Source organism: Lycorma delicatula, chromosome 2 (assembly GCF_047948215.1).
Source record: "Lycorma delicatula isolate Av1 chromosome 2, ASM4794821v1, whole genome shotgun sequence".
NCBI classification, from domain to species: domain Eukaryota; kingdom Metazoa; phylum Arthropoda; class Insecta; order Hemiptera; family Fulgoridae; genus Lycorma; species Lycorma delicatula.
In genome coordinates this window covers 83067453-83083646 of record NC_134456.1, presented here as the reverse complement: position 1 = coordinate 83083646, position 16194 = coordinate 83067453, and the positions used below count along the sequence as shown (strand labels likewise).

The following is a 16194-nucleotide window of genomic DNA, read 5'->3' as shown; positions in this document are numbered from 1 at the left end:
GCGATTCAGAAAATGTTTCATATTCTACTGCAGCATTACCATTACACACACCTGAAATGAATACCATATCAGTGTATTCCTCTGTTGTAAATAAGTATGGCATTACTTCAATGGCAAACTGATCATGCTCAAACTAAAATTCACAGAAAACCTTCACTAATAACACAGATCTCAGTACCCGATATACTTATGTACCTTACAGAATGAATTAAACACTAATACAATACTCCACATTGTTATTTTTTACTTTTTTTAAGTAATTTATTATATTTCTGTCATTAGTAATTTTTATTTTACAAATGTTCAGTAATTACTGTTAAAAAATGTAAAAAAAACTGGAAATAACCCAGTTTCTTTCAAAAACAAAAATTTTGTTTTAAATAAATAAAAACTTTTCTGACAAATGTAGTGATGTACTGTTTCTAAATAAAATTCATATTTTTCTAACTAGGCATTTTAGGAAAGGTTATAAAAGTCCCAGGAGAACTTTGCGATAAACCCATATACATACACAGTGTATAAAATTTGTTTTATTAAAATTATTGTACCCCATTTTGTTCAGAATTACATTTTCTACAAATTTTGTTTAAAAATGTTATGCAAGTACATCAAACAAAGAACATGAATTTTACCCAGATTTATCAAAAACTACTGTAGATACAGTTCTGGGACATATTTTATTAGATTATTCAGGTCAAAAGCCATAAGAAATAACTAATGTTGCCCCTTAATTAACATCCTCAAAATTTCAGTATGACCTCATTTCACCAGGGTAGCTGAAATTCAAGCAAAATCTTTCACTTGTCGTAACTCACAAACAAAGCATTTTACAAAATATGTTTATATATAGTTTTTCCATTATTTTCACAAGTAGAATAGGTTATGAAAGTCCCGGGACTTTGTGATACACTCTGTATATATATATATGGGCCTATGTATAAAATTTGTGGCTTGAAAATCTCCAAAATTACTTGATCAATTTCTCATTGAAATTTGGATTTGCCGTGTAGTTGTGTACATGAAAATTGTCCCTCAACAATTGGTTGTGTCATTTCTCAGTTACGCTTAATTTAAGGTCAACAAACAACCTCAATATGTTGACTATGTACTGGTGTGTTTTTCGTATGCACTTATGCAGCGAGTCACAGTGTTCACAGAGTTGAGACTTGGTGCTTGTGTGTAGGGTCTACTTGTTAATCAAATGCATGTAGTGTGCTGTACTCTGATCAATATGTTTCTGACTGCAGTGAGGGTAGAAACGATTGATTTCATAACACATAATTGGATTAAAAGTGATTTTATCAGGAAATCTTTCACAGCCTACTTACAGACTTCTTGTCATGCTTATTTTCATATATAAAATTTATATTTAAGGATAGCATTACAAATAAACAACAATAACAAATTTCAATCTACTGATTATTTATTTAATACATACATAATATACTTAAATAAATATTACAAAATTTACATAAATCGCATTATTTAAGGCATAATATGCCAGTATTTTTTTAAAAAATATAAACTGTTAGCATATTACAGATAGCATACAATAAAAACTGCCAAGATAATAAGATCTCTTAAAAATATTATGAGCATATTGTGTATATTGGAATGAAAAAATGTAATGACTAAATAAATTTTTACAAAGTGGATAATATACACTTGTAAAAATGAGGATGATGATAATAATAATAAATAAGCTCATAATATAATTATTACATATGTAACAGCAAAAGAAGCATACATTAATGTTCTTATTAAAATTAATAATAATAATTATTATTATTATTTACAATACATTTTCACTTTTGGTTCCTTTATTGAGCTACATATGGCTAAAAGGAAATAACATTTTATTCTATAAACATTTTTTTATTAATTAAAAATTTCATTTAGAATTTAAAAAAATCGACCTAACAACTGCAATTAACAAATAACAGATTCATTCTCTGAATGATTTCTATTATTATTTTATTAATACTGATAATTAAATGATTATAGATGCAATTTCTGCATGCTTGTATCTGTTTTTTTTTTTGCTTAATGACAATCAGATAAAATAAATTTTGTAAAACTGATAATATTGATAAACTATGTTATCCCCCTTTAATTCCATATAGATATAATGAGCACAAATATAAAATTATTATTATTATAAATAAAACAAGCTAAGTCTATCTGTTAATATAATATATATACAAATATAATTTAAAACATATGTATATATTAAAAATATGAAATAACTGTAAATAAATATAATAGTATATATACCATAGCAGTCATAATATATATTTTAATAACAATTCATAACTTATAACAACTAATAACAATAACAATAATATTAAAAAAAAGTTAGATACCTTTAACTGGTGCACATTCATCATTAGTAAAGTTGTAAAGCTATTCATTTATTTTGCAAAAAATTTGTCTAGTTAGATATGTGAAATGCAAAAACAAAATGAAAATTGAATATTTTAATCCTCCAACTTCTTTTCTTTTATAATTCACTCCTGAATATTAAGATTATACGACCCTAAAGGGATCTTAACCCCCCTAATATCTCCTTAGCGGGGGGGGGGGTCCCCCTAAGGGGAGGGGACCCTAAGGGATGATATTTTAATCATCATTGAATTACAAAAAAATCAATTTTTTATCTAGTAATTAAAGAAAAATGTTACAATCCAATAAGTTATCTTTGGAAAATAAACTGCCCACACTAAGAACACTGAAAAATATTTAAGTTACTGGTCCCACAGTCAGTCACTAAATCTATGCAATACAAAAATACACATAGATCGACATGTGAGCATTAAAAGTTTAACATATCAACAAAAACAGAATAATTATACCAAAAGAATTGATTGCCAGGGACTACAAAAGTATTTTTATCTATAAGAACAAAAAAAGATTCAAAAACATTCACACATCAGACAATTTGATATGAAAACAACATACTAAATAAATAAAAAATTAGGTAAAGGTAAAAATTTAATTTGATAAATTTTACTTGCTGTGTTTAATCCAGAAAAATACAACTCCTTATCTTTTAAAATTTAATTCACTTTATACCTGTTTACTTAAAAATATTTATATTGTAAATATTAAACAAAACAAAATAAAACGTACTTCGGAAGAGGGAAGTGAAAATTGAATGAAAATGTAATGAGAAAGAAGGCTGATAATTTTCAGAGTTTTTTATCAAAAAGGTAAATGTGCTATTGCAATTATTCATTTTATACCAAATAATATATTTTTAATTATTTCCTTATAATAAAAAAAAAATAAGTAATTTTTGTATAACAAAAATCAACAACTTGAAGTTTGGAAAAAGGTAATTGATAATCAATATTCATGTTAAATTTTTTTTAATATCTAATCTCCCCAGTCTCAAATTATTACAACTCAATACCTGTATTTAAATTTCTCACATCAAGTTCATATTCATGTAAATGTCAATACAAACAGAATTATTTAAAAAAAAATATTTTTACACAAGTTTTAAATTAAAAATGCTAAAAAATTTTAACATGTTTCAGTATATTTTCAATTAAAACATTTCAAGATTACAGTTTAATTATAAAAAATAATCATTCCCATCATTTTTGTCTACCTTTTCTTATTGAAGATGTTTTTACCTCATTAGCATATTTTATTTTATTTACTTTCAAAGTCATTCTCAATAAACAATTCCCTTTTTTAAACCCATATAATCTTATTTAAGCAGGATTATTCATAATAAAATATTCTTTCAGAAAGTAATCTATGACGGGTGTCAGCTGCACATTATGTAAATAAATGATCCATTAACTTATTGTGCTTGATGTTACAGCAAGTAAAGTTTTCAGTAGTTAACGTATAAAAATAGAGACTCACATTTACTCATTGGCATGTTTGCTGTTCGGGTTATTGTGCAGTCATCGGACAAAAAACAATAGTCAAGTTCGATCTATAGATATATCTCCAAGATTGTGGGTTCTACAGGTCCCTTTATCCTTTAGCATCTACCTGGAATGATTAGACTTATACACATACAACCAAAAATGGGGTAGAAGTGATGAAGGAAAAGGACAATTTATCCATGGGTAAACTAAATTCAAAGCAAACAACTCTACCTAGAGGAAAGCTCAAGGCCCCCCACCAAGCAGCATGCACTCGTCCCATCCCATTCCCTCAGATCAGAGCATTGGTAAATCTGTGTGTTCAATGTACATGTGAAAAGAACATACATCCTTGCCTCTCATGATTAGCTAAAACCTCACAATCTCTAAAAACCTCACTTCTCATATAACTGCAAATATATTTAACACTGCTGTTACATTGAAACTGTAAAATCTGGTATTATATACCTACAGAGAAGTATACATACATATAATTGCATATTTGATGATACTAAAATATGTATTTATCTAATAAACATCATATAAAAATTACACACGGTTAACTAATTAAGGACATATATTAGCTTTATTAATCCTGATTAAAAACTTGAATATGGATGTTAACTCGGTAAAAAATCTTTATTCTGAAAAAGATAAATAAAGAACCTCTGTATATATATACTCAAATCACATTTGAGTATACAGCAACAAACATAACAACAGTAAACTTTGAATAAAGTCACTTGTAATGATCCAAGATTTTACTTTGATGCGACTTTTCTTAAACTATTCATACCTCCAAAATTTCTTATTGAAGCTAGCAGTTGATCTCTTGGATCGACTTGAGGTGATGGTAATGTCTTAATTTGTTTTCTTTCGCCTACAGGTTTTAAAACCGGCATAACGGGTGGTGGAGGTGGATTAATACCTCCTCCTAAACCGCTTGTTGATTGCTCATTTGTTACATTCCTATTTTCTGTTTTGCGAAAACCTTTTACAACCGGCATAACAGTATTGTTTTGTCTTAGACTAGGTGGATGATTTACTTTATTTCCAAAACAAGCTGCTTTTACCGAATCTTCTAAATAACCACCGCTACTAATTTTTGACTGAGCTCTTACATCAGACGAGCTTGAACTTTCTACCTTATTATAAATGTTTCCGTTGATTTTAAAACCTACTGTCTTGTGACTGTTATCAGAACTTTTTCCACCTATCGTAATTCTACTTGTTTGAGGTTGTGTCTTCTGTACTATTTTAATTTCTGTTTTATTATTATTGATATTATTAGAACTATTATTATTATTACTCTCTATACCATTAATACCTACAATTGAAGTAAATTTTTTATCACTAGCATTTAAAAAAACACGTGAAGTATTGCCAGATCTTATACAATTATCTTCATTTTTCTCTGCTTGCTTTTCAGTTGTACCATACAAATAACACGAGGACGGCCGTGGTTTTGCTTGTCCAAATCTTTTTGCCAGTGATGTTACACTACTAAAACTCTCTTCATTTGGCGGCTGAGAATTTAATTTAATGTTTGTTGAAGACGAAGATGATGACGATGGTTTAGGTGAGACTGAAACTGCAGATTTTAATGAAGATAAGGAAGCAGATTGTAATACTGGCTCGTGGAATTTTCTTAACGACCTAGTTTCATTTTCAATACAATTTAAATTTTCATAACTTCTACCGTTAAAGAATCCACATCTATTAAAATCAGTTGCATCCATGGTGTTTGTCAAATATGGTTTTTTCAATTCCACTGCTCTGACTATGGGAACTCGTGACAAATCGGTAGAGGATTTTATGATATCAGGTTTCTCATCGAGCCTTGAATTTTTAACTAACGACATCGAATAACTGTTGTTAGTCATTTCATTAGACTTAGTAAAATCTTTGGTCTCTGTTTCATCAAGTGAATTTGACTTTAATTTTCCAAATCCAGAACAATAGTCCCGATCCATTTTAATACTAACTTGCCGTTTTGGCCTCTCGCTCCAAGTTGAAAGATTAATAGTTGGTGGACCACTGTATGAATATCTCTTATTTGATGGAAATTCTTTTGAAGAAATCTCTTCTTTATTTTCAGAGAGTGTACGCTCAAATTTCTTGGTTGAAACAGAGGTAACTCTGAAAAAAATCAGAAAATAATGTATTAAAACTTCTAAAATACACTAATAACTATACATACATATATTATGATTTCAAATATATATATTAGTCGTACTAATAATATAATATTAAAATGTAAGGTGTTTGTACTAATAAAAAGTACCATAATCATAAATAGGATCTGATAAACCAAAGATGATGTTTTAAAAATACTTTTACATAAACAATGATCATTTACGATATGAACCTGAGGGTTATATAATTTTTTTTTTTTAAATCACCACATAAGCTTAAAGCTTGTGCATGGAATATGGAAATGTAGCGTATGAAAAATGGCATGCCTGACCAGAATTTGAACCCAGGACTTTTGGATGAAAGGCTGAGATACCAGCCTCCATGGTGCAAGTAGTATTTCAATTATTCTTTCAAAACTTTAAAAAACCTGTGGTTATTTAAAAAAAAATGGCATAAAAACAAAACTGTTTTCAAAAATGTTGACATCAGATAATATATATTGCACAAGAATATACAAGCATAAATGCAATACAAAAAAAAATCAAAAGTGATTATAAAACTATACAAATGTAAGAAAATACAAAAACATCACCAAAGTTGTAATTTTAAGTCAAATTTGGAAATTATACAAAACTTTTATAAGGTATATCAATTCTCTAAGCAAACACCATCTAGCCTGTGCTGGGTACTGACCCTTATCATCCATCACCTTGCCTCTCTCTTATTTTGATATTATTTCATTTACCTCCTGAATTATTTAATTTTCTTTAAATCATGATTAACTGTCATCATAAAACCATTTAATTTTTTCTAAATGAAATAATTTTAAATAGTGTAAGTAACTGACACTTTAAAATTTCACACGCAATGCATATTTTTGTAAAGCAAAGTAAAGACCAAACAAAAGTTTTGATTAGAAGTTTTGATTTTTGTTGCTTGTAAGACAGATACAGGTAACTTTTAAAAAAGAATGCTAATGAATTTACCTTAAATTCAGTAACTGTAGAAAAAAATGAGATTGCACCCAAAAAACTACAAGACGTAGAAAGTCTTTTGACTGGAATTTGTTCCAGAATGGAAATCTTTGCAGATTTACATTTTTATGCGAATCTGAAATCAGTTCCTGACAACACCAAAAAAGTTGAAGTTATGTGTGAACAGGTGGAAGACAAGTGTGAACTTGTGTGATTAACTTTTTAAGATTACATTTTGAAAGGACCTTATTTTATTTTAAAAACTTCTAGTTTCTATCATTATTTTTCTTAATAAATGTTACAGTAGGCGTTCTGTAATTATAAAAATATATTTCTACTTTTTAATTATTTTCAGCATATAGTTTTTTTTTTCACTTATCTTAACAATAAAAATGATTCTGCTTCATTACTGACAGTTTCAACCTCATTATTGATAATACTATTGTTTTGTGCATTGAAACTCGCATATTCCAATTCAGTAATTGTCAAAACTCATAAGTCTCTTCAGAACATCATTAAAACTAACAAGTTCCAAACTTAATTCATAAATAAAATCAAAACTAAAGAGAAACTGACCAAATTGATTACAGAAATGTAAATTGTGATGTTTGATTCTAGCATACTCATATATAATACAGATATATAAGTGAAGTCAGTTGTTTTAAGAAGCAACAGTTAAAATTAGAATTATTCTAAAATTTAAAATATTTCACAAGTTGCACATTACTCCCAAGTAGTATAATATGAGGATGATATGTATGAATATAAATGAGGTGTAGTCTTGTACAGTCTCAGGTCTACCGTTCCTGAGATGTTTGGTTAATTGAAACCCTACCACCAAAGAACACCAATATCCACAATCTAGTATTCAAATCCAAATAAAAGTAACTGCCTTTACTAGGATTTAAACCTTAGAACTCTAGACTTTGAAATCAGCTAATTTGAGATGATGAGAGTTCACCACTAGACCAACCTGTGGATTAGTATAATAATTACTGTAATTAATGAATAAAAAATTGAATGTTAAAAAAGCAGAAGTAATAATCAATAAATGTTTATATAAAGTGAAGAAAAAATGAACAAATAAAACTTAAAAGTAATTGGAATTTTTATTTAAAAATATCCAATTAAAATTATAGCAAAAATACCTTTCTTGTTTTACTTCATTTTCCGAAGTTCCAACTGAGTCCACACATCCTTGAGAATGACTCAACTGTGGGAGAATGCTCCTAAGAACCTAACAAAACAAAAAAATTATCTCCATAATAAAATAGTAAAAATATTACTTGTTTTATCAAAAGCAATACAATTTGTAAACAAAAAATATAAAAATCCTCAATAAGGGCTACACATTCATTCATGGGAAATTCAAGAAAATAAGTATTGATTCCTTCTTTTTGTATGCGATGATTATTCACATATTAGCACATAACACATGACATGGCAGTCATTTCTGTAATGCTGAATTTTTCTCTGTTTAAATACACTGATTTTGTTGGAAATTATTAATTTTCCATCATGAATAGGGCATTGCCCACTAATGCAGAATAATATAGACATATTAAAGTTAATGATAACAAAAAATCATTTACATAACTTGAGTAAAAACAAGTTGTATCCATTAAACTATATTATTTCTCTAAAATATAGTTTGAATTGCTAATTTTAATGAATTTAATACAAACTAATGATATTAATGTGATAATAGGTTTGAACTAAACAATAAAATTGGGTAAAAATGAAATTTAGTTTTAAATAGTAATAATTAAATCAAAATGTTGGCAAGTGTCCGTTCAGTGGTCCTAACAAGAACAAGATAGTCCATTACACTATGTGTTATGTATAACAATTCTTTTATTCAACTAGGAAACAGCATTAGCCACACAGATTTTTTTAATATGAAAATATGGCCATTATATTACATAACTTTCCTTTTTTATTAATTTAAAACTAACCTTCCAATCTTTGTAAGCTGTTAAATTTTCTAGTACGTATGATATTGAATGTTTTATTCTGATTGTCCCATTGTATCGAAAAGTACAGTATACTTCTAATAAAGTGGATATATTATCTGTAACACATTGTTATACATGGCATGCCAAGGTTACAAAATTTTTTGTAATTATTCAGGAAACAACTGCAACTGTATAGTTAAAATCTGTATTCTCACAGAAAGGAACTCTTTTTGAGTTTTTGACGTCAAATGCCTTAAATTTGCCGCAGCCATAATAAAGATGCTGGGACAAAGGATGTAAAATAATAAATTAATGTACTGCTTGTCAAGAAACAACAAATTTTATATACAGCTTCTACTCAGTAAGGAATAGTCTAAAGTTATTAAAATTAATAGAAATTTTGAATTTTTCGTTAATAAGTTTCAATCTAACATTAATATTATTTTTTAACAAAATAATGACTTCCAATCATCAGTGAGTTAAGGTAACTGTTAATAGTTAACCTTATGGTTATGATCATATCAGATTAGTCAAGTAATAGTTCTTATACAATTTTGTCCCAAGAGAAGGTACATCATACAAAATATTTTTAACCATATATTTTATAAGAATATGTATATCATATACCTTACTTTGAAGTTCTAATTTAAAAAAAAAAAACTTACTTTATCAATTATGAATTTTTCTTTTTAGAAATATAAAAAGAAATGAATTGCTGCTAATGAAACAGGTATCTCTATCAATGGTAGAGGTAAAAAAAAATATGAGTTATTTTTTATTGTTTTAATTGCATAAAGTTCCTTTACTGGTTAATCTAATTTTTATATTGTTTGAACACATCGCTTAAAATTGTATGATGATATTCCACAATCTGAAGATGTGCAAAAATTATAGCATAAAATGGTCATCTACATATAAATACAAACTTCTTCTGAAGGCAAGTTTTATTAAAAAATGTAATCATTAAAATCAGTTGTACAAGTCAAAGATACTTATATTTAAATTGTTTGTATATTTTATTTTTCCTTAAAGAAAATAATTCATAAATTTTTAATTGGATTTTAATTTATATCATTAACTGATGATTAGCAATTGTATTACTTTTCATACTTTAGAAATAATGCTCATAATCATACAAATTACAATGTATATGTTGCCTAAGAAGAAAACTGCACTTCATTACCTTTTTCCTATTTATAATGATGATTCGGAACTAGTCTGTTAGTTTCTTTCTTCATTTACTTCATTATATAAATATATATATATATATATATATAGTGATAAGTTATATAATATTCAGTGAAAAGTCTTTAAGGATTATTTACTATTTTTTAATTATTCTATGTCAAATATATATATATATATATATATATATATATATAAAAGTAATTTAAATTATACAATTTATGAGTACTGTTATTTTATTGTGCATGTAATTCTTTCATAATATAGTAATTAACTTATAAATAATTTTATGTTATAAAAGTCTATTAAATGAAACAATTTTTACTAAAATAATAAAATGAACATCCTAAAAAAGTAAAGCCATGCACTAGCATAACATATTAAGCTTAAAACTACATGTCTAAAAACTATACAAAAATTTACAATGAAAAATATTAAAAATGGCTTAGAAATCAACCAGGAATTGTGATGTTAAAAACAGCTACAAGTAATTAATAATGATTTTAGATTCTTTTTACAAATACAATATCATAAAAAAACAGAATTCGTTATAAAGATAACCACCAAGATCAATCATGCTATTTGGTTATATACATAAACACTAGGAAATCACATTATGTTAATTAGTTCAATAATTATTAATACCTGTAGGGACTGAAGTCCAACTGTGTCATCTGCTCTCCAATCTGAGATTTTAGAATCACCATTTTCTGTAGACAAAAAAAAATTGTTACTAGTAATAATGGTTAGAAAAAAAATTAAACAGTAAAGTATTTTTTCACATCCTTTTCTTAAAAAAATTCATAGACATATATGTCATAAAGACGAATTTCTTTTAATTAAATCATTCAAAAAATAATTTATTATAACTTTAGTTATGTATTTAAAAAAAGGATATAGCTTAATCCAGTTTTATTTATTAAAGAAACCAATTCTAATAATAATAATGGTGTTCACTTCAATAATTTATTTATTGACCTATTCTGCGATTACAGACTAATAACCATCTGGTGGAGAAAGGTAGAGAATCACTAAATATTAACACGTTACAAAAATAAAATTTAACAGTACAATTTTATTAATAAAACTGCAGTAAAATATAGGAGCAATTATTTCAAATTTTATTCAGTAGAGAAAAACTAGCAGCAGATATTGCCAAACAACATATTTATGTAGTCACCATCATTTAAGAAATAAATTAGATTATTGTATTAACGTTAACTGAAAAATATTGTATAAATTTGAGTATTAAATGGAATTATGCGCTGGGAATAATGGTTTTATCTTAAAAATTAAAAAAACTTTTAATTTCACGTTCAATGCAAAATTTACTTACAATTATCATGACAAAATTTTTACTGCAAACTACTATGTACAAGTGATTCTAAATTGCACGTCAATCTCTCAGGAGATGATTCTACAGCCAAAAATAAGAAAAAATTCATATAAACATAGGTCAGAAAATGGTTCATTAGTGAGTTTTGGTACACGAAACATTTAGCTCTGCTTTCTGCCTTCTGTAAAATTAAACCGCACTAAAATTCTTGGGGTACATTTGGTGCTTCCTTATGGTTTTTGATCTAATAAATTAGATAAACGTAGTCACACAGACCTCTACCTCACTTAGATTTTAAGAAAAACAAGGTAAAACACGAAAAGTTTTTGTTGGAAAATACACTTTTTTAGATTTCTAATAAAATAACTTTGTTAATTTACCAATAAACAAATAAAAATTTCTAGTTAACTTTGTAGAGAATCTAATTTTAAGAAAATTGATGTAAATAACGTTTATTAAAATAAACATGAATTTGAGAAGTTCAACTTTAATTGAAAACACAACACATGAGCTGGATCGGAAAAGTGATATGTTTTAAACAGAAAAATTTACATACAAATGTTAAAAATTATAATAATAAATTTGAAAGACATCCTTCTAAAACATATTAAACATATTTATTTTCTAATTAGAAAATGTGAACGTCATCCTGATTTCCTAAGTAATATTCTAATTACTGATGAATCCTGTTTTACAAGAAATAGGGCATTGTAAGTTATTGAAACACTCACATTTGGTCAGAAGAAAATCCCAATGTGTGGTCTTCTTAATGATAATCTCATAGACCCTTTTTTCTTACAGCCAGGGCTCAATGGAGAGTGGTACTTGCAATTTTTTGCAAATAAATCCGATGGAACTCTTGGATAATATTCCATTTGCAGATGTGGATTTTCAATGATGGCCCACTCGCTTATTACTGTCATGATGTGATGATTAATTTAAATAACACATTTAGTAAGCAATGTATTGGTCGAAACAAACCGGTAAAATGGCTGCCTTGAACTTCTGATCTCACACCAGCAGACTTTTTCCTTTGGAGTTGGATGAAGTCGTTAGTCTATTTCGCTCATATTGGCACACAAGAAGAATTGAGACATCGTATAACAAAAGCCAGAGCTGCTATTAGTAATAATAATGATGTTATTAGATGTGCCCAGCTAAACTATGCATTGATCAGAATGGTGGTCACATTGAGCAACTGCTTTGAAGAAATGTTTGCAGCTTTATCAAGAAGTAACCATTTTGATAATTAATAATTTTTAGAAAAAAACAACAAAAAACTATGTGATTTTTATCTTTTTAAACATATTTTTTATTCACTTTTTTCTGTTATAAGTTTTCTATTTGTTTTTAATTTACATTATGTTGTTTAAACATTGATGAAAACTGTTCTGTTTAAAATCATTTTGAGAAGTTGAACTTCTCAAATTTGTGTTTAATTTTAACAGGCGTTATTTACATCAATTTTCTCAGAATTAAATTCTCTACAAAGTTAACTAAAAAGTTTTATTTCTTAAAAAGTTATTTTTTCATAAAAAAGTAAGATAAATTAACATTAAGCATCAAGCTGCAATTTCTTGAATATAAGTAACTTATTGCACAACAAAATGAGGTGCTTCCAAACTTATGATTCTTTCCTATCCACTCCAGTTGAAAGAAATTTCTCTATAAAATCTAGTAAAACCACACTCCTCATAATGATGTGCATCGTAACAGGATTATACTGTAAATAAAATATTAAAAATTTATTTTTATTTAAGTTACTCCTGCTGTATTTTTTAAAGTTTTAATAAAACTAAAATTTTATCCATTTTAAACGGTATTTCACACTGAACAAAAATTTATATGTAATGAAAATTATCTTTATTAATTACAGAATTTATAATTAATATTGTGAAACATGTTCTGGCAACTAAGGCAACCAGAAAATTTTATTTTCAAAAAAGCTGACAACAAAGTTGTAATACTTTCTTGGCATTGGTTATTTATTCTTTGTACTGAAAATGTAACATGAAAAAAGTTACCCAAGATTTCTTTTTTAGGGTGGGAATAATATATGATGAATGAAGTTTTATTGTAAAATCATCATTATATGTTAATTTTAAACAAAAAAAAAAAAGATTTAAAAATTCAAAAAGTCATTACTTTTTGAATTTTTAAATCTTAAATTATTTTAAAAATAATTTAAAGTAATGACTTTAAATTATTTTCTGCTCCCAATTTCCAAAATCACTTTCCAAGAAACATTTTTTGATTTTTCCATGTTTACTAAGTTAAATGAAAAAAGAATTCCACTAAAAATTTACAACCAATAAAAAGTTACTAAGATTTCTTTTTTGGTGGTAGGGGAGGATAAATTATTAATACTATTAAAATTTATTATATTTAATGCTTTTAATAATATTATGTTAAGCGTTTTAATAAACCAAAAAGTTTTGAAAATTCAAAAATCAATATTTTTAAATTTTAATCAGCTCCCCTACCCGCAATATTGCCCCAATTTTTTTTTGTCTCCTGCACTACTACTATTCCTAGGAAAACATTTTAAAAAAATTTGGTTAAAAAAATATGCAACAAATAAAGCAGCTTTTTTCAATATTTGAAGAATTGGGATTTTGGGGCAAATTTTTTTTTAAACATTAAGATAAGCATGCACACATGTCTAAGCTTATTAAGATTAAGTTTGTGAAATTTTGATAAAATTGACCCCCAAAACAATCCCCTACCACTTAAGATATTGGCCTTAAAATTGTATAAACAAATCGCCCTATATTCCTGAGTCTCTGTACAAAATTTCATCAAAATCAGTTTACCCAGTAAAATGTTATTAAGCTTCAAACATGCCAACACACTTACATACACCACCACTTTGGGGGGGGGGGGGTCTTGAAACATCGAGAAATGCAAACAAAAAAATCCTTGCTTCATTTGTTGACTGATTACCATTCTTTTCTTCTTACAGCACAGTTCTAGAACTATGATGCCAGAAAAGTAAAATCATCTTAAAAGCTGCAAGTAAATACAGAACTAGTTTCTTTTTAACAAAATACTAAGAAAAAAATTACTTAATAAACTACTAAATTTAAATAACGGTATCACTTCAAGTGATATAATATAAATATTACAACTAACAAATATAAACAAAAAAAACAGTTCCTTGCTCACTGCCTACAGGGATTACATTTGATATTAACTTAATAATATAATACCTTGTTAATCTGAAAAATCCTTAATGACATACTTAACATTTAAATTATTCTTAAGATTAATCAGCTAAACTAAGGAAAGTGAAGTAATAGATTGTTAAGGTAATACATTTCTTTAAATGTTTGAATTGTACTGCTAGTAGCCCTTGACTTCTACTCAACTGCACTTATAAAAATCTCCCTTTGAATCTTATTACTTTTAAAGTAATTGGTTAAGTGCAGTTGAGTAGGAGTTAGGGTTATATTGTATTTATAAACCTATAAAAAAAAACCTGTTTAATAAAATTTTTTAAATAAATTTATACGTGGAAAAATTTTTTAATTTCCAGACTTGTAAAAGGGCGTTTACTTACATAAAAAAATTAACTTTGCTTGAAAAAATGCACCAGGAAAAGTCCTTAATATCAGTTTAAAATGAGGATAAAATGAGAATTAAAATTATCAGCTTTATTCAGACAAAACCATCAGAGCTACTATTATAGTATTATAATTACTATAAATAAATCTATTACTTGAAGAGTAATAAAAATTTTATGATTATAAATAATATAAATGATAAATAAATAAAATTAAAAACTGTCATTCCTTATTTTATAAGCTTACATTTTTCATAGAAAATTATATTATATTATCTCACGGGAAAAACAGTCACCTGCATCTGATGAATAAAATTTAGAATGTGTATAATTTACAACATATGATGCATCATCTGGTAAAAGTAAAAAAACAAAAAAAAATTGTTAAAAATGATCAAGTCAAACCCAAGTTGATCAGTTTGCATAAGTATCAATTTACTAAATTATTAGTTAACTGATTAAAGAAGTAAATTTTAGTAATGTATCATATATTGTTCTACTTTTATGAAATTATAATTAAAAAATTTATCTGTATGTGTGAAAGTGTATTAAATTTCTTTTAAAATTATTTCTCTATCAATATGAAAAGTATTCAAAATATATTCCTGGTAAAATAAATATTTTAAAATTAATCATTGGATAAAAAGTTAAGCTTTACAAGTATTAAATATTACTTTAATTCATCAGGTAAATGTAATAATAATAATAATAATAATAATTGTAGATTTTATTTATTTATAAATATGGCATATCTTTTGGGTATATTGCAACTGATAATTTTACAAATTATCTTATTCTGTTTTTATGCTAATAAAAGTATTTCTGAAAGATAATTACAGCTTTAAAATATTGGTTTCTGTGACAGTCTCCTCTTTACTATAATTATATATTCTGACAGATACTAATTTCTTTGAATTGAAATATATTTAAATGTTAAAAAACTAAACCTGGGGAATATTTTTTTTTACTTTAATCAACCGTTCTGGTGGATTATCGCTGTTGATAATCTGAGAGTTAAAATATCTTTTTATTTATTTTTTATAAATTTTTATTAAAACCTGAAATACACTCATTTTATCATCATTTATTACAGTTAGTTGACTTTTCTAAAAAGACATAGTGAGTAGTATATTCTTTAACTTTCAGTTGATGCTTCTACTTTCAT

At 26.5% G+C, this 16194-nt stretch overlaps 1 protein-coding gene across 6 annotated transcripts in view; it reads right to left on the bottom strand.

Annotated features, from left to right (window-relative positions):
* Nucleotides 1-1425: 1425 nt before the first annotated feature.
* LOC142318947 (uncharacterized) overlaps nucleotides 1426-16194 on the bottom strand; it is an 848641-nt gene continuing 833872 nt past the window's right edge. For 3 of the 6 annotated variants that reach the window (XM_075355629.1, XM_075355630.1, XM_075355633.1), the window contains 3 exons: nucleotides 10777-10841; nucleotides 8140-8228; nucleotides 1426-6020 (listed from right to left, as the gene is read on the bottom strand). In XM_075355629.1, the coding sequence (XP_075211744.1) occupies nucleotides 4643-6020; nucleotides 8140-8228; nucleotides 10777-10841 (1532 nt within the window). In that variant the 3' untranslated portion in view covers nucleotides 1426-4642. The remainder of the gene's footprint in view (nucleotides 6021-8139; nucleotides 8229-10776; nucleotides 10842-16194) is intronic. The other 3 variants (XM_075355634.1, XM_075355631.1, XM_075355632.1) reach the window with 1 other exon arrangement.